Raw genomic sequence first — 25,334 nt, forward strand, 5'->3', positions numbered from 1 at the left:
AGCAGTTGTAACTAATAATATGATAGGGTGATGAATATTTACTTAATTTTTTTTTTTTTATAGTTTATTTAAGAGTAAACCGCTTTTTCCCACCCACGGTTTGCCTTAATGACATTTTTCCACCCAAAAAATTTTAAAATACCACTTTTTCACCCAAAGTTTATATTATGTTAATACTCAAAATACACTTCACTTTTTCAACCGGCGTTCGGTGAGTTACTAAAAGTCAGGGTGAGAGGGGTTTTGTAGAGTGAAGACTGGTGAATTGAATGTTGGTAATCGATTGAATATTAGCTACCGAAAATTAGTTAAGAATCTTAGAGTGAAGGCTGATGAATTAAATGGTGGTGATCGATTGAATATTCATTGCTAAAAATCAGTTAAGATTAGAAAATCCTAACTTTGCGGTGGATAACAATCAGCAAAAAATCAGATGCCGGAGTAAGACATGTATTGTAGAGGGGAAACTAGAGGTTCAAATCGTGGTGACGAAAAAAAATTTCACTGTCAGAATCGGCTTTAGGTATTAACAAAATGTTAACTTTGGGTGAAAAAGTGGTATTTTAAATTTTTTTTTGGGTGGAAAAATGTCATTAAGGCAACTCTTGCGTGAGAAAAAGTTGTCTACTTTTTATTTTAACGCTAAAATCTTAACAGTGGATGAAACTTTTGTTATTTAATTATAATTAGAGTATTATGTTTATTAATCCTAGAGTAATGCTACATTTATACTATCCTTTACACCATTTTTATTACATCATGACAATTTTACTAATAATAATTCTATTATAATATTAAAAATTAAAAATTTGTATGGTTATGACATATATCATATCATGATGTAATGAAAATGATGTGAATGAAAATGATATGATCCTTATAATTAAATGTAATTTATTTTATTTTATTTAATTTATGGTAAGGTTCACACAAGAACCCTTAGCAACGAAGTATAAACCAAAATTTGTTGACAAATTTGTGTGCGTATTAATGAAGGGAACAAATTCAATATAATCGTCTTATACTTTCAATACGACATGATTTGTGTTTGTCCTTTTTCGAAACATAAACGTTGAGAAAAGTATTAATAATAATATGAGAGGGATTTAATTAATAAATTAATTGATTAAGATTATGACATGAACAAGATGCTATTGTCGTTATCGACTGTTACAAGCAAAGCTTTCCCTTGTACGATTGGTCTGTCGTAAACGATATTGCGTTTGCATGCATGTCTGAACCCTTATTGGGTTCAAGACTCTTGAGTTCAGCTTGAGATTTTAATAGTGTGGTGGAGAAATAAGAGGAATCAATGGCATCATCGTGGATCAACCATTCAACAACTTCGACAGCTGCTTTGAAGTTTTGAGTGTCGGTCTGTTTAATTAAGTTTCTCAAAGTCAGCATGTTTTTTCATGTTTGTTTTTCGATTTTGACGTTTTATCTGTTATTATCAGAGAATATTATGGCAATCGAGAGGGTTAGTTTATCTGTGTGTCAGTTAACCTAAATATATTACCAAATACCAACTCCATTTTATCCCTAAACAAGGCAAGGATAAGTTTTTTAATCCCTACAAGCAGGACGGATTCAGAAATTTATGTTAGGGTGGGTAAAAATCCAGAAATTATATATATTAATATTTTTTTAAAAATTTTGCGGGTGGGTCCTCAACTAGAGTAGCATCCGCCCTTGCGTACAAGTATATAACCTGGATCTCGCTTTGCAAAGTCGGATTCGAAACTAGAGCTTATAATTTTAGAAGTAAGAAATGCGAGTGTTATGAGGTGACTTAAACCCTAAACCTTGTATAAACAAACCTAAGACTTGATCGCTTAGTTATCCTAAACTATGATATATGTGAAAGCTTTCATGCTGCCCTCTCATAATAAACTATGACAAGTGGTTTTAATCAAGACGTAATGTTATGTATTTTATATTATTAGTTATTTAATTAATTGATATTCCTTTTAGTGTTTATCGAAAACAGTCAACTAACAACCTCTAGGTGGTCAAATGGTTTTAAGGGATTTTTGGGTGTATTACTCAAGAGGTTCTGAATTCGAGTCTCTTTTTGGTTGCTAATAGGGGTAATACTTACATTTCTCATAATTTTAGAAGTAAGAAATGTGAGTGTTATGAGGACACGTAAACCCTAAACCTTGTAGAAACAAACCTAAGATGTGATCGCTCAGTTAAGCTAAACTATGATAAATGTGAAAACTTTCATGCCGCCCTCTCATAATAAACTATGACAAATGGTCTTAATCAAGATGTAATGTTGCGTATTTTATATTATTAATTGATATTCCTTTTAGTGTTTATCGAAAACATTCAACTAAAAACCTCTAGGTGGTCACATGGTTTCAATAGACTTTTGGGTGTATTACTTAAGAAGTTATGAATTCGAGTTTTTTTTCGATTGCTAATAGGGGTAACACTCACATTTCTTATAATTTTAGAAGTAAGAAATGTGAGTACTATGAGGACACTTAAACCCTAAACCTTGTAGAAACAAACCTAAGACTTGTGATTGCTCAGTAAACCTAAACTATGATACATGTGAAAGCATGCGGCCCTCTCATAATAAACTATGACAAATGGTCTTAATCAAGATGTAATGTCGTGTATTTTATATTATTAATTGATATTCCTTTTAGTGTTTATCGAAAACAGCCAACTAACTACCTTTCGACGGCTAAGTGGTTCTAAAGGACTCTTAGGTGTATTACTTAAGAGGTTCTGAGGGACTCTTGAGTGTATTACTTAAGAGGTTCTGAGTTTGAATCACTCCACGATTGCTAATAGGGGTAGCCACTGAAGTTTTTACCCGATCGGTAGTTTTAGGGTCATGGGAGATTAATTGAGTCGCACGTAAGTTGGTCCGAACACCTTCGATCGTAAAAAAAAAAAAAAAAAAAAAAACCACTGGAGCTTTTACCCGACCAGTAGTTTCAGGGTCCTGGGAGATTAATTAAGGCGCACGTAAGTTGGTCTAGACACCTCCGGTCGTCAAAAAATAAAAATAAATAAATAAATAAAAAAGGAAAAAACGAACTTAAAAAAAACGTGGAAATGGGGTTGGCTTGAATTCCACTCAAAGAAAATGAGCAAGAAGTGGAACTTCTCATGAGCAGTCAAGGGTTAAGATAATATTATTAATTACGGCTTAGTTGGGAAGGACTTGGAGGTTAGAACTGTTGAAAAGGTGTACTACATTATAAAACTTCCTCTTCTTCACAAATACGTCAAATAGTAGGTAAAGTTCAGTTGAGAAATTTGAAGAAGTGGCTCAGAATTATAATAAAATTTTATTTTCTGAAATTAATTAATTTGTTCACGGGAACATGTCAATAAATCCAACTCAGTTTTGACTTCGTTGCTCAAGCGTGTTCTTTGGGCTACCTTCTCTTTGGTTATTATCATGGCCTTATCAGTCTACTTCAATATCTTCTTTTGTAATAAAGGAAGGACAATTTTTGCCTTATAATGGAAGATACTTCCTTTTCAATTTAAACTATCACTAATCTATTCTTTAATGATAAGGTACATCTCACGTGATTTTTTGGGTGAACCAGGAGGTGTTCCCGTATCTAAAGGTATGAGACTAATCCTCGTTTCGAGATTTTGATACTACCCCTGGTCACGAGATGCTTCAAATGAGATTCGAACTCCGTCATTGCAATTAAACAACAAAAAAGTGTGTGTGTGTGTGTGTTTTTTTTTAATTTTTTTATTCTATAGACAAGTTTAACCAAACAAGGATTAACACAAGAAAATTAGAAGATGAACAAATATCACCCATAAAAGACAGGTGGGCGGGCGGCTAACTATTTTAGTCCCATTATGCAATTTGGAGGATTATTTAACCTTTATGAATTTGTGGGTTTTGGATTTGAAAAGAGTGACAAACAATAAATGTCAAATAAAAGAACAGAGGTCGGCAGATTTCTGTTCAACCAAAAGTGTGGCGAAGGAGGAGGTGGTTCACTTATGTTGCTTAGATTGGTCGACTTCTTTTGGGTAGTTTTCAAATTGGAGTTATGAATGCATTGATTGATACTTCAACTAATTTATGAACCCCTTTTTGTATTTTGTAATTGGAAGGCTGCTGCATGTTATAAGTGAATTCATTTTGTTTCTTTATAGAGTTTCAACTATTCCCACTATGTGAAAATGGGATTTTTTTAACCCTTTCATGGATCCTTATAACGGCCATGAGAGGCTTTGTAGAGTGGAGATTGGTAGATCAAATGGTGGTGACCAATTAGATATCTACCATCAAAATCAGTCAAAAATCAACTAAGAATAAAAAACTCTAGATTTGTAATGACCGCCAATTGGTGAGAAATTAGGTATTGGAGTCAGAGGAGTTTTATAGATATGAGAACGGAGTTCAAATAGTGGTGACAGAGAGAATTTTCACCGCCAGAATCGGCTTTGGGTAGCAACAGAATATTAACTTTGGGTGAAAAAATGGTATTTTGAAACTTTTTGGATAGAAAAGTGTCATTAGGGCAAACCTTGGGTGGGAAAAAGTTGTTTACTCTTTGGGGGCGTTTGGTTCGGTAATGTCAGATTATTGAAATAATGTCATCTGATATTACTTGATTACCACGTTTGGTTGTCAAGTAATATAAGATTTTGGTAATCTTCAAATATCAATAATAGATATTATTGGTAATATTAGAGGTAATCTGATTATCTCTATTTTCTTAGGTATTCTGAGATTATCAGGGTTATCCTTTTTTGTTACAATTGTATCCCTTATTAATGAAAATTTTGGACAATAATGCCCTCATTTTAAAATAAATTTACATCAATATCCTATTTCAATTTTACCCTTGTTTAACTAAAATTTTGGACAATAATGTCCTTGTATTTAAAACAATTTACAGACCACTGCCACTCAGCCACCACCACCACCACCACTGCCACCCAGCCACCACCGCCTACAGCGGCCAACCACCACGGACCACCTCGGAAAACTCGTCGGAGTCCCTAAAAAAGAACGAGCTTCGGTGGGAGGCTCCGGGAGTCATCGATATGGCCGTTTTCGGTAATATTGATGGCCGAAAATGGCCAGATCTAGGTTAGATCTGGTCGTTAACGGCCACGGACCTGGCTGTTAACGGCCAGATCTATTCCGGCCAAAATAGATCTGGTCGTTAACGGCCAGGTCCGTGGCTGTTAACGGCCAGATCCCTCAGATATGGCCGATAATGGCCAGGGATTTGGCCGAAAATGGCCATAATAGATCTGGTCATTTTCGGCCTGATATGGCCGTTTTCGGCCATCAATAAGGCTGGAAACGGCTATATCGAAGCCTCTTAGTCACGGTGAGTTGCTGATAGGGACTTTCGGAGACTTTCGGCTGTGGTTTGCGGTGGCGGCAGGAGGTGGGGGTGATTTCATAATAAATTAAAGTTTTATATAAGCAGGAGTGTTTTAACTAAATATGAAATATTGGTGGTTAAAAGAAATTATTCAAAAATTAATAATCAAAATAATATTATATTAATATTTGTAAAGGGGACAATTTGGTAATTTAAATAACATACCCACCAATTTATTCCCTATAACCAACCATATTAATATAACATACACACCAACTAACAAAACACATTTTCTTAAAGATTTTCAGTAATCTTTCAAGATAATCTATCTTTTCAGTAATCCAATATTTATAGTAATCTAATATTTCTGAACCAAACGCCCCCTTTAAGTTAAACGAAGATCACTTAGTGGGCAGGTGAATGCATGAAGGAATGCTTTTGAGGAAAGCAAAGTTGGAAGATTGAGAAAATCTCGTGATAGCAAGACCATGGATTTTTTAGAGGCCCAAATTGATATTTTGGGCCAAACTAAGAAACTGTTGGGGCTATCCAGATATTGGGCTTTCTCTGCTATAGGGTTGGGAGAATATAAAACTTGGGCTTGGGCTACCCCGACTGTACACTAGTATCTATTAACCAAAGATAGCAAAGCTACATTAAACAGGTATCCATATTTGGTATCCATCCATTAATGACATACCTATTATACTTGCCCATTTGAACAGTGATTATCATTAGCATACCATGTAATTAATTAATTATGTTAATTGGATTCTCCATTCAATATATATATGTACTTATATAGGGGGTCAATAGAGAGAGAGAGTTGGTGTGAAATACAGAGAGAAATTAATGGAAGAGAAGAAAGAAAAACAAAAGCAATGCATGGTTTTGTTTTCAAAACAACAAAAACATTTCCAACGTAATTGCTTTGCTTTATTACTTTGCATGTTTTTGGCTATCTTACCTTTAAATCAATCTCACTCTTTCAACTACACCCAAACCCTCTCCAAAAGCCTCCTCTACTTTGAATCACAACGCTCCGGCCGGTTGCCCCACAATCAAAGAGTCACCTGGCGCTACCACTCCGCCCTCACCGACGGCCTCGAACAAGGAGTAAGCTCTATGTTCATTTCTCTACTCTACTACTAGCAATTCATGTTAATGGTGATAGAAAATTGTGTTTAAATTAATTTGTAGGTGGACTTGGTGGGAGGGTATTATGATGCAGGTGACAATGTGAAGTTTGGTTTGCCAATGGCATTCACTATAACAATGCTCTCTTGGGGAGTTCTTGAGTACGGCGGAGATATGGCCGGCGCCGGCGAGTATGATCACGCCCTGGAGGCCATCAAGTGGGGGACGGATTATTTCATCAAAGCTCATACTCACCCCAATGAATTATGGGTTGAGGTACCGTACAAGCTATTACTTAAGCGTGTCTTAAACTTTTGTGCAAATATTATTATTGCTAATGTTTAATTAATTAGGTGGGTGATGGAGACACCGATCACTACTGTTGGCAGCGGCCGGAGGACATGACGACGTCAAGGCGAGCGTACAAGGTGGACGAGAAAAACCCTGGATCGGATGTGGCGGGGGAGACGGCGGCGGCAATGGCGGCAGCATCAATTGTGTTTAGGAAACTAAACCCACATTACTCTAACCTACTATTGCGCCATGCAAAACAGGTATGTTAGTTAAGACTAACGAGGTAGTTAACTTGTAACAGTAACACTAAAACACAGAATAATCAAATTAAATTAGAGTTAAGTACAATAGTCAGCAAAACTTGAGTGTTTAAGTAAGCATTATTAATACCAAAATTAGAGGGAATGGTTTAACTAATTGTAACACAAAGTTTTATAAAGTATTTGATTTTTCATGCAGTTGTTTGAGTTTGGTGACAAGTACAGAGGGAAATATGATAATAGCATTGAGATTGTGAAGGGTTACTATCCGTCGGTGAGTGGGTTCATGGATGAGTTGTTGTGGGCTGCTTTGTGGCTCTACAAGGCCACAGACATGGAGGTTTATTTGAAGTATGTGCTGGAAAATGGGCATGGTTTTGGTGGGATCACTTGGGCCATTACTGAGTTTAGCTGGGATGTCAAGTATGCCGGTATTCAGATCATCGCTTCCATGGTAAAAACAACACTCTCTTTTTCGCTCTCTTAATATGTTTTTATGGTTTCATGATTTTATTCTGTGTGTTTCAGTTGAGGGAAGAGAAATACAAGGAGCACAAGCATGTACTAGAACAATACCGTTCAAAAGCAGAGTATTATCTTTGTGCATGCCTCAGCAAGAACAATGAGACCAATGTGCGTCGCACCCCAGGGGGTTTATTGTTCATCCGCCAATGGAACAACATGCAGTATGTATCTACGGCGTCGTTTCTGCTCACAGTTTACAGTGATTATCTTCAGTCCACAAATCAGACGCTCAAATGTGACCGTGGCAGCTTGAACCCACAAGAAATTTTTGTCTTTGCTAAATCACAGGTTGATTACATCTTGGGTGCTAATCCAATGAGTATAAGTTACTTGGTTGGCTATGGCTTAAATTTCCCTCAAAGGGTGCACCACAGAGGAGCCTCTATTGAATCATACAAAGGGAATAAGGGTTTCATTGGGTGCACTCAAGGTTATGATAATTGGTTTAAACGGCTTGATCCTAACCCTAATGTTGTTGTTGGGGCCCTGGTTGGAGGGCCAGATGAGAATGATCTATTTATAGATCAACGGTCAGATTTTGCACAGACAGAGGCCTGCACATATAATACGGCAACACTTGCTGGTGTTTTAGCTAGATTACATAGATTAATCAGTCATGATTCACATATTAGTCCTTTAATTGCTTCTAGCTAATAGAGTTTTATCTTCATCTATCGTTTTGGTCAAATACATGGCATGAAACCACAAGGTCATTAATAAAGTTTTGACAACTTAAAATCAGAACACAAAATGTACTCCTAGTTATGATGCATAAAAGATCTTCAGAGTTCGCAAACTGAAATGAGTTATCAGTACACTTTATCCATAATAAAAGATGCCCTGAATCTATTAGAACTCTTATGACATAAAAGAAATCATGAGTCGCAGAACACTGTATTCAAGTCTATTCATACCTCATCAACTAGCAAATTGTTTCGGCAAGTGGGAGTTCAATTCAATTGATCTCTACAACACGAGTCATGATGCCTAAATGTCAGTTGTAGCTGCCCATTCTCTTATTTTGGGATTTGCCAATAAGAACAAAGAATGATCAACACAGAACAGAGTGTGAAATCACTAATACAAACAACATATAAACATATTTTAAACTATTGAGAATTGCATTACAAGATATTGATCTTAGAAACAGTCAAATACACTACTAGTTATTCGTAAAGAGCTTGCATCTAAAATAGCCTTTAGCAAAGTTTATGAAAGTACTATGAAGCAGAAATTTGAACAGAAACAGAATTCCTTCAAAAACAAGAGGTGGAAGAGCAAGCCTGTGAAAAATTTCAAAGGTTGCTAAGTAGATTTAGTCGCAGAACTTGGGACATGACTAATGACCACAGGGGGACGTATAGCTTGGTGATTGGCCAACTTCTCTTTGCGAGCCTTGTACATCTCTTCTGTCTCAATTACAACCAACCTTTTTACCTGTGCAACGACATCAAAACTATACAAACTGAAAGTACCAAAAACAGATAAAAGAAAACAAGAGGATAGTGAAATCTTCTGGGAAAAAAAATGAATAAATTCAATCAAATTGTTCTATACCTGTTGAAGCATTCCCCTGACAGTAGGAGTGTTCCACCGCATAACAGTACGGTTGCATTTGCCAAGGCGTAATGCCTCTATGGTGCGCCGGTGAAGCCTCCTTGTGCCAGGCATCCCCCTCACAAGCGTTATATATAGGTTACGGCTCCATTCAATTGGAACGCAAGCTTTGTAAGCTTTAAAAGCATTCATTTCTTTCTTGCTCCACTGACACTCCTAGAGACATCAAATGCATTAACACTGCTGCAAATGAATGTCAAGTGAAAAAAGATAAACTACCAAGTGCATATAAACATACATACAAGTAATTAAACACTATCAGGAAACGAAAAAGAGAGTACAGCATTTGTAGTCCTAAAACCCAACTTTATTTTGCTGAAAATATGGAGGCAAATGCAACAAACTGAGCAATTATGTAATGGCCTATCATCACTTATGTTCCAATTACCACAGAACACATCAAACTGAAAAAAGAAATCATATAGAGCTATTCAAACTCAAAATATTTCGACAACCAGATGACAACTAAAACTAAATGGACCTACAAACTATGCACACAAAAATTATCAATAATGCCAGTGCATTGCAACATCGAACACAAAACCTGCAATAATAAGGTGCCACTTACAGAAAAATTAACCATATAAACTAGCCAAGGATGCAACAAAATCAAAATTACAACGAGAAAGGTCATTGTAACAATGAGCATAAAACTAATGATAATATGAATCGAAACAATAAAAACATTAGACTTGTACTGCTAAAGTAAAAGTTTCAATATTAGTACACAATATCTTATACAAAAACTGATGCGCCAAGTTAAAGTTTCAATCTTAGAAGCAATCTCTTATATAGAACTGATGCGCAAATAAATAAAATCGTAAAGAGTAGAATTTACAATTCGAACCAGTTACGATTGAAACTATTTTAATTACAGGATTGAGTTAGCGATTACTACTGAGCTATGTTGCGATCTTGCAGAAATTATCAAAATTTCAATTTTTTATATAAACGTAGAACCAAATGAAACTTAAATTATGAACTTTGAACTGAGTAATATAGAAGCTATAATAAAATTAAACTGTAACCATAGAAAGGTATTATCTAATATTATTTAAGACGAGGAAAGAGTATCGAAAAGGAAGGAAACAAACATCAACTTACTAGGAGAGTGATATTTTGGCCAGTTTTGACGGAAAATGTAGGGCTTCCCGGTGGCGACAGCGGCGGCTGGCGGTGGTTTGTGTTGGATGAGAAAGTGAACGAGAGGAAGACGGCGAAGAAGAGAAGAGTTGTTGTTGAGGAGAGAGGAGGGGTTTTACAGTTTTTGTTGGGCTATTGATGGACTGAGATGTTTTATTTATTGGGCCACAGTTTGTCTAAAACAGGCCCATTTTTTACCCGAAGAAATTATTTCTGATTTCTGAACTTTTTAGATAATAGTTGAATGGGAAATTTCCTGAGAAGAAAGGGGTATTGTTTTTACCTTTTATTTTTTATTTTTTATTTTCTGGTCTTATAGGATGTGTAAATAAAATCCATTGAAGAATTTTCGGGTTTAGGGTTTAGAATCGAGAAGGTGGAGAACATTATTCTGCCTCATATATTCTCAATATGATACATAAGAAGATACATATATCAAGTTTTCCAGGATGTGGAAGAAAGTACTTTCTTATCTATTCATCTTATTACTGTTTTCAGGTTGGAAATGAAGTTGACGCAAATTAGAATACTGAATCAGATACACACAAAATATTCAGTACGTTTTGAGGCAGAAGTGCACTTTCCACAAGAACAATTAGGCCGGTAATTACTCTGTTCTTCCCATATAGTTTTTAGCTTTGTGAAGTAAATGCTAACAGAACTCTGTTCTTGACGCAGATTCATCAATTCACGTTTAAGCTGAAAAATTCTAGGTCCGTTCATCTGTTGAAAACGATCCCTAAGGTCTAACCAAATCCCTCGGGCAGAAGAAGCAAAAATAATCCTGGCAGAAATTTCCTTTGAAACCGAATTTAAGATCCAAGATATAACAATATTATTATTTCGAATCCAGGAATTGAGTAGATTATTGTCAGTACCTTTAGGTTCAGAAATAGAACCATCAACAAATCCCAATTTTGTTCTTCACAGACAGGGCAATTAACATCGCGCGACTCCAGCTGGTGTAATTTTCATCAGTGAGCTGTTGCGAGACAAGCACTTGCCCAGGGCTGTCAGAATGATGAAGATAGTAAGGATTCGAAGGTTCATCAATGGCAGAATGATTCGAATTGGTACGCTCTTCAGAATTGGAATCATCAGCGTTCGAGGACAGAGTGGCCATATTGAAGAAGACAAGAACAATCAACATAGGAAGAAAAAGAAACAAGCAAATTTGCAGCGGATCAAATACGCTCTGATACCATATTAAGCTCGAGAAGAAGAAGAAGAGCTGTGACGAAGAGAGAGAAGGAAGAATAAACTGATTTCTTTATCTTCAGAGTTCAGAATAACAAAATAGAAGCAGACTATATATATATAGCTACTATTACAATGAATTAATTATAACATAAAGTGTAATTAGTGAAGCTAACTAACTAACTAATCTGAAGATTAACAACTAATCAGTATTTACAATATTTACACATCCTAATAGAGTTCATCAAATATGTGCATCTTTTATTAAACAGCATCACAAACCCACTTTATTGATCAATACAACAAAGCAATTTTCACGGCAACAACAATCAGCAATCCAAACAACCATAATTTAGCATCAAGATCATGGAGCTTCTTCAAATGTTTTGAATTTATTAAACATAATCACAAACCCACTCATCTAATTAACTAAAGAAAATTTAAGATATATAGATATATAATCTTTGAGATCGCAAAACTTTAAGCCTCATCGCCCGTCCTGCGGTAATCAGCTCCTTCTTCAGGCTCTTCGAATTTCTTCTTCACTGGTTCAACTTTAGACTTACCAATGGTGGCCTCTTCCGCTCCATCATATAACTTATCACTCGTCTGACTCGCCACCCCTTGCTCCGCCGCTCGAAGCTTTTGCTTCTCCTCCGCAACCCTTTCGAATACTTCCGCTATTGACGGCGCTCTTTTCTCATCCATTTCGTGCCTATCATCACGCAGTCGGCTCCCTTGGCCATACCTCTGCAGCATTCAAATCAGTGACAAATAAACATGAAATTTTAATTAACCAACCAAGAAATTAGTTGAAGGTAATTACCCTGAAGGGCTTGTAGAGGCAGGCGGTGAAGGGCTTGATGGTAGATGGTCGAGCAGATTTGCAGAAGAGGAAGATGAAGCCTCTCACTTTTGGTAGCAAAGACATGGATGAAATGCTTTCAATATCAGTAACAAAAGATCTAGAAGGAGACGAAAATGAATTATTTCAAGTATCAAAAGTGGATAAAATGAGATGCACGTGTCTCCTCAAGTCGGCAGTTGATGGACACGTGGTGCTTTCTACATTTGCCACTTCATCTTAATTATACTAGATGTTCGGACAACATGAATTTATGTCTCCAATCCTCATCCGCTTATCCATTTTCAATAGTTTAAAGGATGACGTAAATGTGTAAAAACAAAATTAATGGATAATTAGTTATTTTTTAGTAATATAGGGGTTTATATGATATTGTTCTGTAAGATTTATTTACTAAATACTGTAAAGTCAAACAGTTGACCCAGCTATCAACTCGTCTTCTTTCTGAAATTAGGGTTTCTGTGAGCTGAACTTCACTGTCGTCTGCAACAACTGTTTAGCTCTTCGCGATATGGAGACAAACGGAGATGTTGCTGACGTGTCTCGAATCCTCAGCGAACTCGAAACCTTAAAGTCTGCTAAGAGCGACATTGAGCATCGAATTTCCGTCCTCGAAGCTCAGCTTCGTGAGAAACATGACGCCGTTACTAACGGTTCTTGTCCTTCTATCTTTACCGTTGATTCCAATGGCTTATCCCCGGACATGATCTACCGTTACAGTCGACACCTCTTGCTTCCTTCCTTCGGAGTTCAAGGTCTTAATTTTCAATTTACAACTTCATTTTTTTTTTTTTTTTTTTTTTAATAATTGTATTGCTTGAATTTGAATTTTTTTTTTTTTTTTTAAAATTTTGGGTACAGGGCAGTCAAATTTATTAAAGTCTTCAATTCTGGTCATCGGTGCTGGTGGGTTGGGCTCACCAGCTCTGCTCTATCTTGCAGCTTGTGGGGTTGGTAAGAAGAAAATTTTATTGGGGAGTTATAGAGTTTGTTGACGTTCGATTTTTCGTGAAATGCAAAAGACCGCAGCAGAGAACAACTATTGTTATGTATATTCGTTTTGAAAGTATATCTTTGCAATTTGAACCTTTGAGGTTCTTGAAACTATTTTATTGGGTTTGTTTCTCAGGGCGCTTGGGTATTGTGGATCATGATGTAGTTGAGCTTAACAACATGCACAGGCAGGTATAAGATTTAATGTTTAATATCTACGTGCTCGTAAGCAATGGCTTTGATAACGTGCCTGCTTGTGATTCTAGTAAAATTTTGTCTTAAAAAAACGTGGATATATATTGGTTGGTGGTCTGCACATTTAAGAAAAATAGAATTTATGATTGCTTAAGGTTATTGATAACCTTCATGAGTTTGAATCTTTTCCATTTGATGCGTTTACTTTTATAACTGTGTTTCTGATTAGTCATGTTGATTTTTTTTTTTTTTCCAATTATTGTTTGGAATTTTGATTTAATCCCTTTTTTAATTAATGTCTCTGTAATTTCCTGATTTCAGGTTATCCACACTGAAGCATATATTGGTCAGCCAAAAGTGAGATCAGCTGCTGCTGCTTGTCGCTTGTATGATACACTTTTCTGAATATTTGTGTACTTCTGACAGAATTCTTTGCTGAATTTCACTGCTTTGAAAAGGCCAAACTCACCTTTGCTTTTTCCGTAGAAGTTTTATAGAAATTTCTGTAGAAATTGGTTTTTCTTGGTTTTGTCTTACATGGAGCTGTCTTCCAGGATCAACTCCACCATTCAGATTGTTGAACACCAGGAAGCATTACGCACATCGAATGCTTTGGAGATTTTGAGCAAGTATCCTTGATAAAATAACTTTTAACTGAATCTCATCTTTTTTTTTTTTTTTCTTCCTTTATTTTTTAATGCTGTGTTGTGAAATGTTAAGGATTCCATGACCGCTATCACTTTTTAGATACGACGTAGTAGTAGATGCAACTGATAATGCACCAAGCAGATACATGATCAGTGATTGTTGTGTGGTGTTGGGGAAGGTAAGCTTCTGTAAAGTGCACATTCTTTTGAATGATTGTCCACAGATGTATAAATTGACTTCCAAACATGGTAGCTGTTTTCCAAAGTTACCTTCTATTTAGATCAACCTAGTTTCTTTCCCTCTAAATTGTTTCAACTTTTAAATTATTGAATTTTAGTTCCAAACAACAGGGTGATGAAGCCACCAAAGGTTCTGTCCTAAATTTACTTCATTTTCAGTCAAATGAGGCATGATAATGCCTTAGTATTTATAAGATTGTCTCCAGTTAACATTTACATGCATGAAGCTTTGAGGCATGGTTGTTTTTTGATAAGATAGAAAAGGAGAGTCAATTATGGGCCATCATTTCTAAGAGTATTAATTATCATTTGCATGTTGTCACATGCAGCCTCTTGTATCTGGTGCTGCACTGGGATTGGAAGGGCAGGTATGCATGCCACAGTTTGACTTTTATTGGTTGAAGCATATAAATTTCTGCATATATGCAAAATTAATTTAGCTTCTGTATTTGCATGCAAATTCTTAGCATGACCATTGTTGGAGTTTACCTTGCAGCTTACAGTTTACAACTACAATGGAGGTCCTTGCTATCGATGCCTATTTCCAACTCCACCTCCTACAACAGCGTGCCAAAGATGTGCTGATAGCGGAGTCTTAGGAGTAGGTATGTTGATTCCTTTTTGACATGACTAGTGCTAATTTTAAACGACAAGTTGACCACCATAACATCCATTTACGAAGTTATGAAGCGTGTTCGCTGGAGAAGTTCTTGTGAATAATATTAAGAAATTATCACTTCTGTCCATGTTTACTGAGTCGTAGTTAAAGATGTTATCTTTGATCTTGGTAGTTGCTTTGCATGTTAAAAGGTTTTTCCTCATAGGAATTCTCCATCCCTCAAAATATAATGCAAATCGAAATCAGAATCATGTATAGAAATGTACATAATGTATTGGTTTTAAACATGTGAAAAATCAATGTTGATCCTTGCTGTCAATTTGCTATTAAATTCAATATCCATATCAATTAATTAAAATTAGTCCTCATATTAGATGGAAATGCTTTAATAATTTATCCACGAAAAACTAATTCCTTTAATTATTTATTTCAGTTCCTGGAATCATCGGCTGTCTCCAAGCTTTAGAGGCCATTAAAATTGCAAGTGCTATTGGTGAACCACTCTCAGGAAGGATGCTTCTATTTGATGCTTTGTCAGGACGAATTCGTGTTGTAAGTTTCATTTTCCTCCTTTTGTTGTGTCTATTTAGTTCAATTTTAGTATGAATTGCATGGTTCGTTTGGTCTGCTCATAGAGGTTATCCCTTCTATTCTCCAATTAGTGCTTAATGTTATCAGCCTTAGCAAGTTTGAGTGGCTGGTAATTATCACCTTTGATACTTGTTGAAGCTGTATATATATTTGTCAGGGTTCTGATCTGAATAACTTTTGTTTAGCTTTTGCATGACCAGATTGTTTTCTATCTGGAGTTCAAAATTGACCCATCTTTTAATAGTTTGTCTTTGTTGGAGAGGTATTAGTTTCTGTTCTGATATATGATTTACCTTTTGCTTAGGTCAAGATTAGAGGCAGATCATCACAGTGCGAAGTTTGTGGAGAAAATTCAGCATTTACCAAAGATGTATTTAGAAATTTTGATTACGAGAAGTTCACTCAATCTCCTCTATCTACGGTATTACTTCTCGTTTCAGTTGCATATGTGTTTGATTGTATTTATTTCATTATTTAGCCTAATACAATGACTTAATGTTAGCTAAATCAAATGCCTGATGAACCAATTATATGCAGCTTCCCTTGAAGTTGAATTTGCTTCCAGCAGATTCCAGAATAAGTAGCAAGGAATATAAAGAAAAAGTTGTTAATGGGGAAGCACATGTATTAGTGGATGTACGGCCAGCACATCACTTTAAGATTGTCTCTTTACCAGATTCCATAAACATCCCACTTGCAAGTCTGGAGGCGAGGTTACCTGAGATTTCTTCAGCGTTGAAAGAAAAAGAAGAGCAGAACGGAACTAATCCTGGTTCGGGTGCTAGCCTATATGTAGTATGTAGAAGAGGCAATGATTCGCAGAGAGCTGTGCAGCGCCTCCAGACAATGGGTTTCACTTCAGCTAGGGATATTGTCGGGGGTATTGAGTCTTGGGCGCGTGATGTAGATCCAAACTTCCCTACCTATTAGTGGGCATTGTCGAGAGAGGCATGTTTTTACCATTATTAATTTATCACTGTACTTATTCCTTCCATATTCTATTTCTTGCTGCATAAATTACATGAAACCATAAGAGTCAGAGAGAGTTCCTCTATAGGCTATAGCTAACCTTGAAGTAGCGTATAATTTTGACCTAGAACCATTTTTGTAATATTGTTATCCCTTTGTGTTGGTGAATTGGTGTAATAGAACTGAATGACTGATGTTTTGGATATAAGCATTGTTTTAAAAACCGAACCGGAGGGCAACCCGATCTGATGGCCAGGTCACGGTTCAATCGGTCCAACCGGTTGGACCGTCAGTTGGACCGATGATATCATCACACATCATACTGACGTTAGCACATTTAAAAAAAAAAAAAAATTTTTTTTTTTTTTAGATTTCTATTTTTTAATAAGATAATAACAACTTAATTACTGTTCAACATGACTCAAAGTTTAAATTCAACAATAATTCTAACATAATTTAAGTATTTAACAACAATTCAAAGTTTAAATCTAAATATGATGTTGTATTTACATATCAAATGTCAAAATACATAATAATTAATAACAAAACATTTGATGCAAGTGTTTTTTCTTTGATCCGTCTCCAGGTTGATTGAGTTTCACACACTAGCATCAAAATTCATTACCATCATCACCATCATCATCATCAAAACCATCACCACCATCTACGCAAATTTCAGTAAAAAATAAAAATCATAAGTTAAAACTTGTAATCTCAAGATAAATGCAACCAACAATTTTTAATCTTTTTCAAGATCATCTGTGAGTAAACTTTTTGGTATAATCAAAAGAATTAAATACAAAATACATTGTTAATTGTTTTTATATGGCATATAAATGTAACATAAAACAAAACTTGTCGTCACTCACAACCACAGCCATGAAAGAATGTGATTACTACAGTGCTAGTACCAACTATTAGGTTTGAATGTGATAGAAAGTTATGCTCACAACCACAGCCACGAAAGAATGACTTAAAATGGAGTATGCCAGCCCAATCTGCAGATATCCTATCTTGTTTAACCAGGTTTTGCAAAACTATATATGAATGGAGCTCACCATCAAATTTTAACTCTGAAATCTGAACAAATAAGAAAATTAGATAATTACATCTCAGTGCCCCACCAAAACCTGCTGATTGAAAAGACACTAATGCAGATTCACAGGCAAGGTCTAGTCAGAAGTTAGGCTCCTAATGCTTCTTCCTTCAAGTTACTTTTTGATAGTCTTTCATGAGCTTATGCTAACAGGAGCAAGCCTCAGAATGCAAAAAAAACTATCATAACAACTATCAACTAAGGGAAGCTTTTTATGACCTGAAAATCTATACTAGCTAAGCCAATTACTTAATCATCTACAGTCTCTCAACAAAAGTAATTTTCATCTTTGTTTAAACTCTTGGTCATGTATCAGCATTTTCAAAAAAATGTTGCAAACTCTACATCCAATCAATGGTAGAGCATTGAACTTTCTATAGTGGAATCAATCAAGGACTGATTTTTAACATCAATATCTGGTTCTACAGAAATTAAAAGATCCCAACACCTAAAATAACATCGTAAAACTACAATAAGTCAAGCTTGCAATTACGTTCTACTTTTTAATTTTTTGAGAATATTTGTTAATTTTCACTTAATTCTATTACTCCCATCATTTACGTTTAAAAGATTTGAAGTTGTAGTAGTCAAACTACAAAAGTATACATAAAGGTTTTAAAACTTACATAGACCTCATAATTTTTTACCATATATAAATTGGAATAAATTCCCTGCACTTTTTTTGTGCAAATATACTTGAATCAAAGCACAACCATCATCAAGATCATGTTAATACAACCACAACAGCTCTATAGATTGAAAAATGTAAAGGGTGTTAACTTAAATGTAAAGGGAGCGAGGAATGGCATTACCTGGATCGACGAATGGAGCTGTCGTCGTCGATTTCCAGCGAGGGAGGAAAATGTTGTTGATTTCCGACGAGTTCAGATGCGATTTGGGTGGGATTTCAGAGAGAACAGAAGACAGAGCCGAAACCGTGAGAATTTTCGCAAAGATCAGAGTATTTGCTGAGAAATTTTCATGAGAAAAACTGAGAAAGACTGAAGAGAAAAAGATGAGAAAGGGCTGCGTGACAGAGAAGAAGAGAAGAAAGGGTTGCGTGAAAGAGAAGAAGATTATCGCGTATTAGGGATTTAAATTGTGGACTGGTTTTTACCGGACCGGCGGTTCACTCATATTATCCGGTTTTTAACCGGTTTAAAACTGCTCAATGTATATTAGCGGGTTTGAGGGTGACTCGAACCGAACACGTGACCGGTTCACGGTCCAGTCGGTTGGACCGGTCAGTCCGGTCCGGTTTTTAAAACAGTGGATATGAGCTTACCCTTTGTTTCTTATCTTTATCTCTCAATTGGCAGAAAATTATCACCAATGGCCAAGCGCATATTCAAATAATATGAATACTGCATAATAAATATGTACCTGTTTTTAATGTATGTTCAATTTTCCCATTATTTCTATTGGACCCACGCATTTTTTTGAGATTGATTCATAAAAGAAAATTAAAAAATATGAAGGGATTAAAATAAAAATAACAAAAAAAATACATATTTCCACTTCCCAGTTTCTTTTACAGCATGCATGCATAACAAAGCCAAAGGTGGTTCATTTACTTTATAAGCATTGCTCTTTTTGAAGGACAACAAATAGATATTGACAAAGCAAACTTGCATACGTTATGATTTATAAGTAGAACAATATCACTAAACAAACCATGAATACATCAAACTGCTGAAATATCAAATATGGAGCTTCCACAATCCACACACTATTGAAAGACACATGCATAAACATTACAGCATAATGAGAACATATATTATATGTAGCCAGACCAATGACTAAGAGAAATTGTTCAAGAAAATTAACATCTTCAACCCCATAAATAGAAATGACAAGAAAATATAATGATCACTAGAACTTTAACTTCAATTCATAGAAGGTGGCTGACCACCCCACAGAGGTTGTTGTCTGCCACCACCACCACCGCCACCTGGTGGAGGGCGGGGCCATGGAGGGCGCGGTCGTGGCTTTGGCCAAGGCTGAGCATATCCACACATACCATAGTAGCAACGTACTCCCCGAGCGCATCTATTGCCACATTTGCCACAATTAAAGCGGCTGACATTTGTATTGCTACAAAAGCCACGGCAACATTGCCAAGTAAATGGGCATCTAGTCCCACACAAACCACAGTGATTAACATCAGAGCTCACATCAACACAACGGTTCCTACAACATCTCATCCGGCTTCCTGGTGGCTCCCCCTGTCTACATATCCATGGCCTGTTCCAGCACCCTGGTGGCCTCGGATCTCGCCCGCGCCCTCCATTGGTTACTTTGTTAAGCCACGGCGATGATGCTAATGAGCCATTGGTGGTACTTTGGAGCACCCTTTTGGGCACAAATTTGCTTTCAACTATTACAAAGGGTAAAAGAATTAGTATTAAGGAGGTGATTAGAGCATAATTGGCCAACCGGGTCATTTGGAGATCCATTAGAGAAAATTATGGAGGTTACATATATTTATATAAGAAAAAAGTTTGATTCAGTTACTATTATGAGGCTTGATGTTCAGGCTTTTCTTATAGGTTACTATCAAATTCTCGTGTTGTGGTAGGTGGTGATTACTAATTACGTGATAGACAGGAGAATTATGCTTTGCTTGAGTTGTGCTTGGAGGTGGTTTACCTTTAACAAATCTTTTTGTCACAACTTTTAACAATTCTCAAATTAAAAAATTTGTGCCTAATCCTTGATTTTAGATGGGTTTTTTTTCTTCTTATTGTTGAACTGTTTGTCATAAGGTACGCCTGAGGTCAGTCACTTTTCATTAATAGCTACCCACTCTCTAGCATTGCCAAATCTCAGAAGGGTGGTTGTAATTTGTGACCCTCAAGCATATCACATGGTTTGCACATTCCAATCTGCATTACAAAAATACCAATTTGCATTACAACATGAGTTAGCAAACAAAATGCAGCTGAATATTCTGAAAATGTTTTACATGAGCTAGAAGGAAATTAAGAGGAAGAGGATGTTAAGGAACACATCAAAGCCAAGAGCTCCTACTTCTGAGTTCTTCTCATGGCTCTGTTTCCAGCAGACAAGTTACAGAGACCTACTCATTCATGAATATGAACATAAAAGAGCGTGTCAAATGAACATATTGAACCATATCCAGAAGCAATAATCAGAACAAACAGTTCACGAATCATAGTGCGATTTACTCATGGTTTAGGGTACAATAAAAATTTGTGAATTAAAGCACTTCTTTGAACTGTAAAATCTGCTAGTAGTCAAAACATTTGATTGAATTACTCAAAATAACTTCCAAATTGTGTTGCCTCACTACTATAATCAAAATGGAAATTTGTTTAAAATCTAAACACACATGGAGCAGCAAATTGATGTGCTTCAGAGCACCAGGTTTTGGTTTATTTCTGAAAATAGAAATTTAAGTCTAGCTGCAAATATCTAACTTCTTTGCGCATTTTTGCTTCATTTTTCATTGTTTTCAGTATTCTCCTGCTGCTCATAACGACGCTTAAACTTAGCAAGCTGTCCAATACTCTTTTTAACCGTTAAATTTTGTTGATGCTTAATTTTGACACCAACTAATCGCACGTGTGAAATGTTGAGCTGACTCAGAAGACACACATGTATATGAGGATATTAGATTAAGTAATAGATGACGAACAATGTTTTAAGTGGTTCGGATGTTTAAACAAGCGAATCCTATGTCCACTGATATTGTATTAATATATAAGATCGGGTTGCATTCAACGAGCTGATTTATAGCTTGAATAATACAAATGAATACAAGAGAGAGAGAGAGAGAGAGAGAGAGAGAGAGAGAATGCTATTTCAGAGAAAAATTAGCTAATCTCACAAACGGGAGATGAGCCCTCTATTTATAGTGGGATGAATTGAAGTAATGATTACTGAATCTATGAGTGTGTCAGATTGCCGTGCAAATCCTTCTTTGCATCTTGTTGCTCATCGGCTCGAGTGATTTCTTCGACTTCTGCAAGGATTGGGCACGTGGACATTTTCTAGCCTTTCGCCAATTTGGCGTACACCCACTGTACTGGCAGGAGCATGCCGCTCACTTCAACATGCGACGTGACTGCGTTTGAATGGCTGCAGAACCTACCTAAACTCTGACCACCCATACTGACAAGGTTCGACATTAACCCTATTTTTTCAGGTATAACAAATTTAATGCTTGAAATTTAAAATTGGATGGGAATTTGAAATTTATGAAACTATAGATTCGTAAAACTTTGGTTGGGTAAATGTCTTTTACTCCTTCTAGAATTATAGGGTTGCACTGCAAATGATATTATAATTAAGTCAGAGGATAGATTTAAAACATTCATATTTCGACGGCCAATTATAGTATGGGTTATTTTGATATTTCGTCAATCACAAGGGAATTAATGATTTATCACATAATTACAGAGTTAATTATGATATATATATATATAGGTTTAGTAAATTTCCTTAAAAATAAATAATATAGGCGTTACCGAAACCTACTCATTCATGAACATGTACACAAAAGAGAGGACAACCGTGTCCAATTAAATCATATCCAGAAGCAATAATCAGATGAATAACTTTATTTCACGGTTAACGAAACAAACTGCTCATGAATCATGGTGTGATTTACTCATAGTTTAGGGTACAATAAAAATTGTGAACTGAAGCAACTGTAAATATGCAAGCAGTCAAAATACTTGATTGAATTACTCAAAATAACTTCCAAATTGTGTTGCCTCACTACTATAATCAAAATGGAAATTTATTTAAAATCTAAGCACACATGGAGCAGCAAAATGATGTGCTTCAAAGCACCAGGTTTTGGTTTATTTCTGAAAATAGAAATTTAAGTCTAGCTGCAAATATCTAACTTCTCCGCGCATTTTTGCTTCATTTTTCATTGTTTTCAGTATTCTCCTGCTGCCCATAACGACGTTTAAACTTAGCAACCTGTCCAATACTTTCAGCCATTTGGCGTTTTGCCCTAAGATGGTACACTTTGCCGACATGGTGTATTTTTGTCATCGTAGCATGCATCAATCTGCCGCACGGGGTCACATAGGAAACCCATTGCAGCTGAGGGTGCAGTCCCTTCTTCATTTCTTTAAATCTGCAATCCGGATTCGAGACAGAAGCTTATGATATAGAACTTTATGCACAAAGAATATCAAAATAACTAGTCTTGCCCATACAGAACAACGATAGCAACGTGATAAAAAACAATTATCAGATGAATGCAAAACTCACCGAATACCTAAAAGCCTAATGATACTTTTTAATATAATGCTGATAACAGGAATTCACTTGATTAAAACAGCTTCCTAGGCAAATTTTGCAAGTAAATCAAGTTTTTAAAAAATGAAGAGCTGAAGACCTTACTTGGTTACCTGTTTCCCAACAGGGAGCAAAAACGTGTAGAAATTTATAGAAACCATGAGTTCGTTATCATAATTACTCAACATTTAACATATCATAACCTATGAATATAAATGATGATAGACATGTATGGATAAGTGACAAGGTCATAAACGTGTAAACATTAAACAAACAAACATCTTGTTTCACCTTTAGACAAACAAATTATAAGATATTTTAAGTACTATTAGTTGAGTTTTTGCTTAATAAAATTCTCCATTCCTTCAATTCCCATTCTTTCGAAGAGCATGGATTCCGCCCAAGTTATGTTCAAACACCCTTAGAAAATTAGCTAGCTCGGCTCATTAAGAAAAAATTTAAACATTTTTATCATAATACATAACACCATCAACCATTAGTTGGACCTAATTTGACAAAAAAATAAAATAAAATAAAAATGTATGATAGAAACCCAACCCTTCTTCCACACAATATACACTCTTATGCATAAACATTACTCACGAGTCCAATGCGATTGATAATGCGACGAATTGTTTACATTATCAATTAAACAAAAAGTGTATAAGAAACAACAGCTAATTTCTGAGAGTCATTTCATCGAACACCTTGCAATACAACAATACGCGAAACCCATTTGCATAAAAATCATATTCAAAAAAATAATTCCCTTAATCTACCAGACTGACATACAAAACCCACTTCTTGTTTTCTTTGAATTAATCAAATCCCATAGTGCGATTCATACTTCATACTCAAGCCCTAACGCCAATACATATAGAACGAATAATGCTTTATAAGAATTCCATTTTCTTCTAAAATAACACTAAATCAAAAGGAGAATAACAAACTGTTGAAGAGATATTAAGTGAATGTTTAATGAGGTGAAGTTCGGAACTTACAGTGACGGGGAGAACTTACAGTGACGGAGAGAGCTTACAGTCACAGACCTCGGTTAAGCGATTCAGGTAACTTAATTCTTATTTGTTCTGTTTGTGTAATTATATTATATTTCTAGAAGGGTAAAGGATATTTACATTTACCCACCCAAGGTTTGGCTAATATATTTCCCACCCTTAGTTTCAGAAATTGCAAATCCCGCCCAATTTTAAACTCTGTTAAGATAAATTTTGCTTTGATCAGGTTTGACTAGTTAAATACCATTTTTACCCCCTTATTATAATAATAAGTAAATTAATAAATTACTTTCTAGCCCTCAAATTAATAAAATTAGCAAAATAATCATCTTTCTTTCAAATTTATTATAATAACATCTTCATCCTCAACATTCCTCTTCTCTGCAGCAACTAGATCTGGTTGTGGGGATCTTCTCCCCCTCTTTCTCTCTCTCTTTCTCCATATCTTTTCTCCACCTCTTTCTCTCCTCTTTTCTCTCTCTTTCTTCATTTCTCCTCTCCGCAATTACCAGATCTAGCTGCACATGGTGGTGGTGGTAGTGGTGGTGGAGTACCAAAGTTGGAGGTTGAGAGGAAGGGTTGGGTTATGAGAAAATTTTGAGATGTGGAGGGTTATATTAAAATTTTACTAATTTGGGGGAGTGAGAGACATTAGGGTATACTATTTTTTGGATAAAAAGACTTAAATATCCTTTTAACTATTAAATTTAATGTTTGAAATTTAAAATTTGGTGGGAATTTGCAATTTATAAAACCACAGGTGGGAACTATAGATTCGTCAAACCTTGAGCGGAAAAACATTTTTTACTCTTTCTAGAATTATAAGGGTACATTGTAAATAATATTATAATTAACTTCGAGGCTAAATTTAAAACATTGATTTTTTTTTTTTTTTTGATAAAAAAAACATTGATATTTCAACAACCTATTATAGTATGGGTTATTTTAATAATTTATCCACAATAAAGGGTTTTGTAATATTTCACATATTGGCTATGTGTAATCATGGGGGTTATATTGATATTTTGTCAAGCACAAAAGGTTTAATGATTCATCACATAATTGCGGAGTTAATTATGATTTATGTATATATAAATAAATAAAAGCTTTGGGGTTTAGTAAAATTTCCTTAAAAATAAATTATATAAGTGTTATTTTGAATTTTGATAAGCATAAGGGTGTTTAAATAATTAAATAATTTAACAAATAATTGACACTTCTTAATTTTGGATAATTTTGAAAATTTAAATGATATAATATTTGTATTTGTATTTATTATTTTAGAAAATGGAGGGGTTATTTTAATATTATAAGAAA

At 35.4% G+C, this 25,334-nt stretch overlaps 6 protein-coding genes across 9 annotated transcripts; 2 read left to right on the forward strand and 4 right to left on the reverse strand.

The window, feature by feature from the left end:
• Positions 1-6,254: 6,254 nt before the first annotated feature.
• Positions 6,255-8,206, forward strand: LOC116145158 (endoglucanase 11-like; the record flags this gene model as incomplete). The annotated part of the gene is made up of 5 exons (XM_031430590.1): positions 6,255-6,452; positions 6,537-6,749; positions 6,827-7,027; positions 7,227-7,481; positions 7,556-8,206. Coding segments are annotated over 5 exons (1,518 nt in total), but the record flags the coding sequence as incomplete, so codon positions are not given.
• A 279-nt stretch (positions 8,207-8,485) lies between these two features.
• LOC116145281 (50S ribosomal protein L30) lies at positions 8,486-10,436 on the reverse strand. 3 transcript variants are annotated; one of them, XM_031430723.1, is made up of 3 exons: positions 10,274-10,436; positions 9,110-9,349; positions 8,486-8,989 (listed from the first exon to the last, which is right to left on the reverse strand). In XM_031430723.1, the coding sequence occupies exons 2-3, from the start codon at positions 9,299-9,301 to the stop codon at positions 8,858-8,860; spliced, it is 324 nt and encodes a 107-aa protein (XP_031286583.1). In that variant the 5' UTR covers positions 9,302-9,349; positions 10,274-10,436; the 3' UTR covers positions 8,486-8,857. The 3 variants fall into 3 exon arrangements, with proteins under 3 accessions (XP_031286583.1, XP_031286581.1, XP_031286580.1); XM_031430721.1 differs by having other exon boundaries at positions 9,110-9,352; XM_031430720.1 differs by having other exon boundaries at positions 8,492-8,989; positions 9,110-9,325.
• A 1,308-nt stretch (positions 10,437-11,744) lies between these two features.
• LOC116145276 lies at positions 11,745-12,496 on the reverse strand. The gene is made up of 2 exons (XM_031430716.1): positions 12,336-12,496; positions 11,745-12,259 (listed from the first exon to the last, which is right to left on the reverse strand). The coding sequence occupies exons 1-2, from the start codon at positions 12,438-12,440 to the stop codon at positions 11,990-11,992; spliced, it is 375 nt and encodes a 124-aa protein (XP_031286576.1). The 5' UTR covers positions 12,441-12,496; the 3' UTR covers positions 11,745-11,989.
• A 280-nt stretch (positions 12,497-12,776) lies between these two features.
• On the forward strand, positions 12,777-16,653 carry LOC116145229 (adenylyltransferase and sulfurtransferase MOCS3). The gene is made up of 11 exons (XM_031430659.1): positions 12,777-13,129; positions 13,236-13,328; positions 13,504-13,559; positions 13,884-13,948; positions 14,117-14,191; positions 14,310-14,388; positions 14,779-14,817; positions 14,946-15,054; positions 15,502-15,620; positions 15,964-16,080; positions 16,197-16,653. Exons 1-11 carry the CDS (start codon positions 12,886-12,888, stop codon positions 16,587-16,589), a joined length of 1,389 nt encoding a protein of 462 aa, XP_031286519.1. The 5' UTR covers positions 12,777-12,885; the 3' UTR covers positions 16,590-16,653.
• Positions 16,654-19,610: 2,957 nt separating this feature from the next.
• On the reverse strand, positions 19,611-20,180 carry LOC116145159 (stigma-specific STIG1-like protein 4). Its single transcript, XM_031430591.1, has one exon. The coding sequence runs from the start codon at positions 20,178-20,180 to the stop codon at positions 19,611-19,613; it is 570 nt and encodes a 189-aa protein (XP_031286451.1).
• Positions 20,181-22,289: 2,109 nt separating this feature from the next.
• Positions 22,290-24,115, reverse strand: LOC116145269. Of its 2 annotated transcripts, none has more exons than XM_031430709.1 (2): positions 24,022-24,115; positions 22,290-22,837 (listed from the first exon to the last, which is right to left on the reverse strand). In XM_031430709.1, exon 2 carries the CDS (start codon positions 22,825-22,827, stop codon positions 22,618-22,620), a length of 210 nt encoding a protein of 69 aa, XP_031286569.1. In that variant the 5' UTR covers positions 22,828-22,837; positions 24,022-24,115; the 3' UTR covers positions 22,290-22,617. The 2 variants fall into 2 exon arrangements, with proteins under 2 accessions (XP_031286569.1, XP_031286568.1); XM_031430708.1 differs by having other exon boundaries at positions 24,003-24,073.
• Positions 24,116-25,334: the final 1,219 nt, after the last annotated feature.

Source organism: Pistacia vera, unplaced genomic scaffold, assembly GCF_008641045.1.
Source record: "Pistacia vera cultivar Batoury unplaced genomic scaffold, PisVer_v2 Contig460, whole genome shotgun sequence".
In the NCBI taxonomy this organism is placed as follows: domain Eukaryota; kingdom Viridiplantae; phylum Streptophyta; class Magnoliopsida; order Sapindales; family Anacardiaceae; genus Pistacia; species Pistacia vera.

Coding starts and splice junctions, on each gene's coding strand:
- LOC116145276 (XM_031430716.1), bottom strand. CDS start 12,440: ATGTCTTTGCTACCAAAAGTGAGAGGCTTCATCTTCCTCTTCTGCAAA. Junction 12,260..12,335: donor GCCTCTACAAGCCCTTCAGG/GTAATTACCTTC, acceptor TGAATGCTGCAG/AGGTATGGCCAAGGGAGCCG.
- LOC116145159 (XM_031430591.1), bottom strand. CDS start 20,180: ATGGATCTCCAAATGACCCGGTTGGCCAATTATGCTCTAATCACCTCC.
- LOC116145281 (XM_031430723.1), bottom strand. CDS start 9,301: ATGAATGCTTTTAAAGCTTACAAAGCTTGCGTTCCAATTGAATGGAGC. Junction 8,990..9,109: donor TCAGGGGAATGCTTCAACAG/GTATAGAACAAT, acceptor GTCGTTGCACAG/GTAAAAAGGTTGGTTGTAAT.
- LOC116145229 (XM_031430659.1), top strand. CDS start 12,886: ATGGAGACAAACGGAGATGTTGCTGACGTGTCTCGAATCCTCAGCGAA. Junction 14,818..14,945: donor CACTGGGATTGGAAGGGCAG/GTATGCATGCCA, acceptor TTTACCTTGCAG/CTTACAGTTTACAACTACAA. Junction 16,081..16,196: donor CTCAATCTCCTCTATCTACG/GTATTACTTCTC, acceptor AATTATATGCAG/CTTCCCTTGAAGTTGAATTT.
- LOC116145269 (XM_031430709.1), bottom strand. CDS start 22,827: ATGAAGAAGGGACTGCACCCTCAGCTGCAATGGGTTTCCTATGTGACC.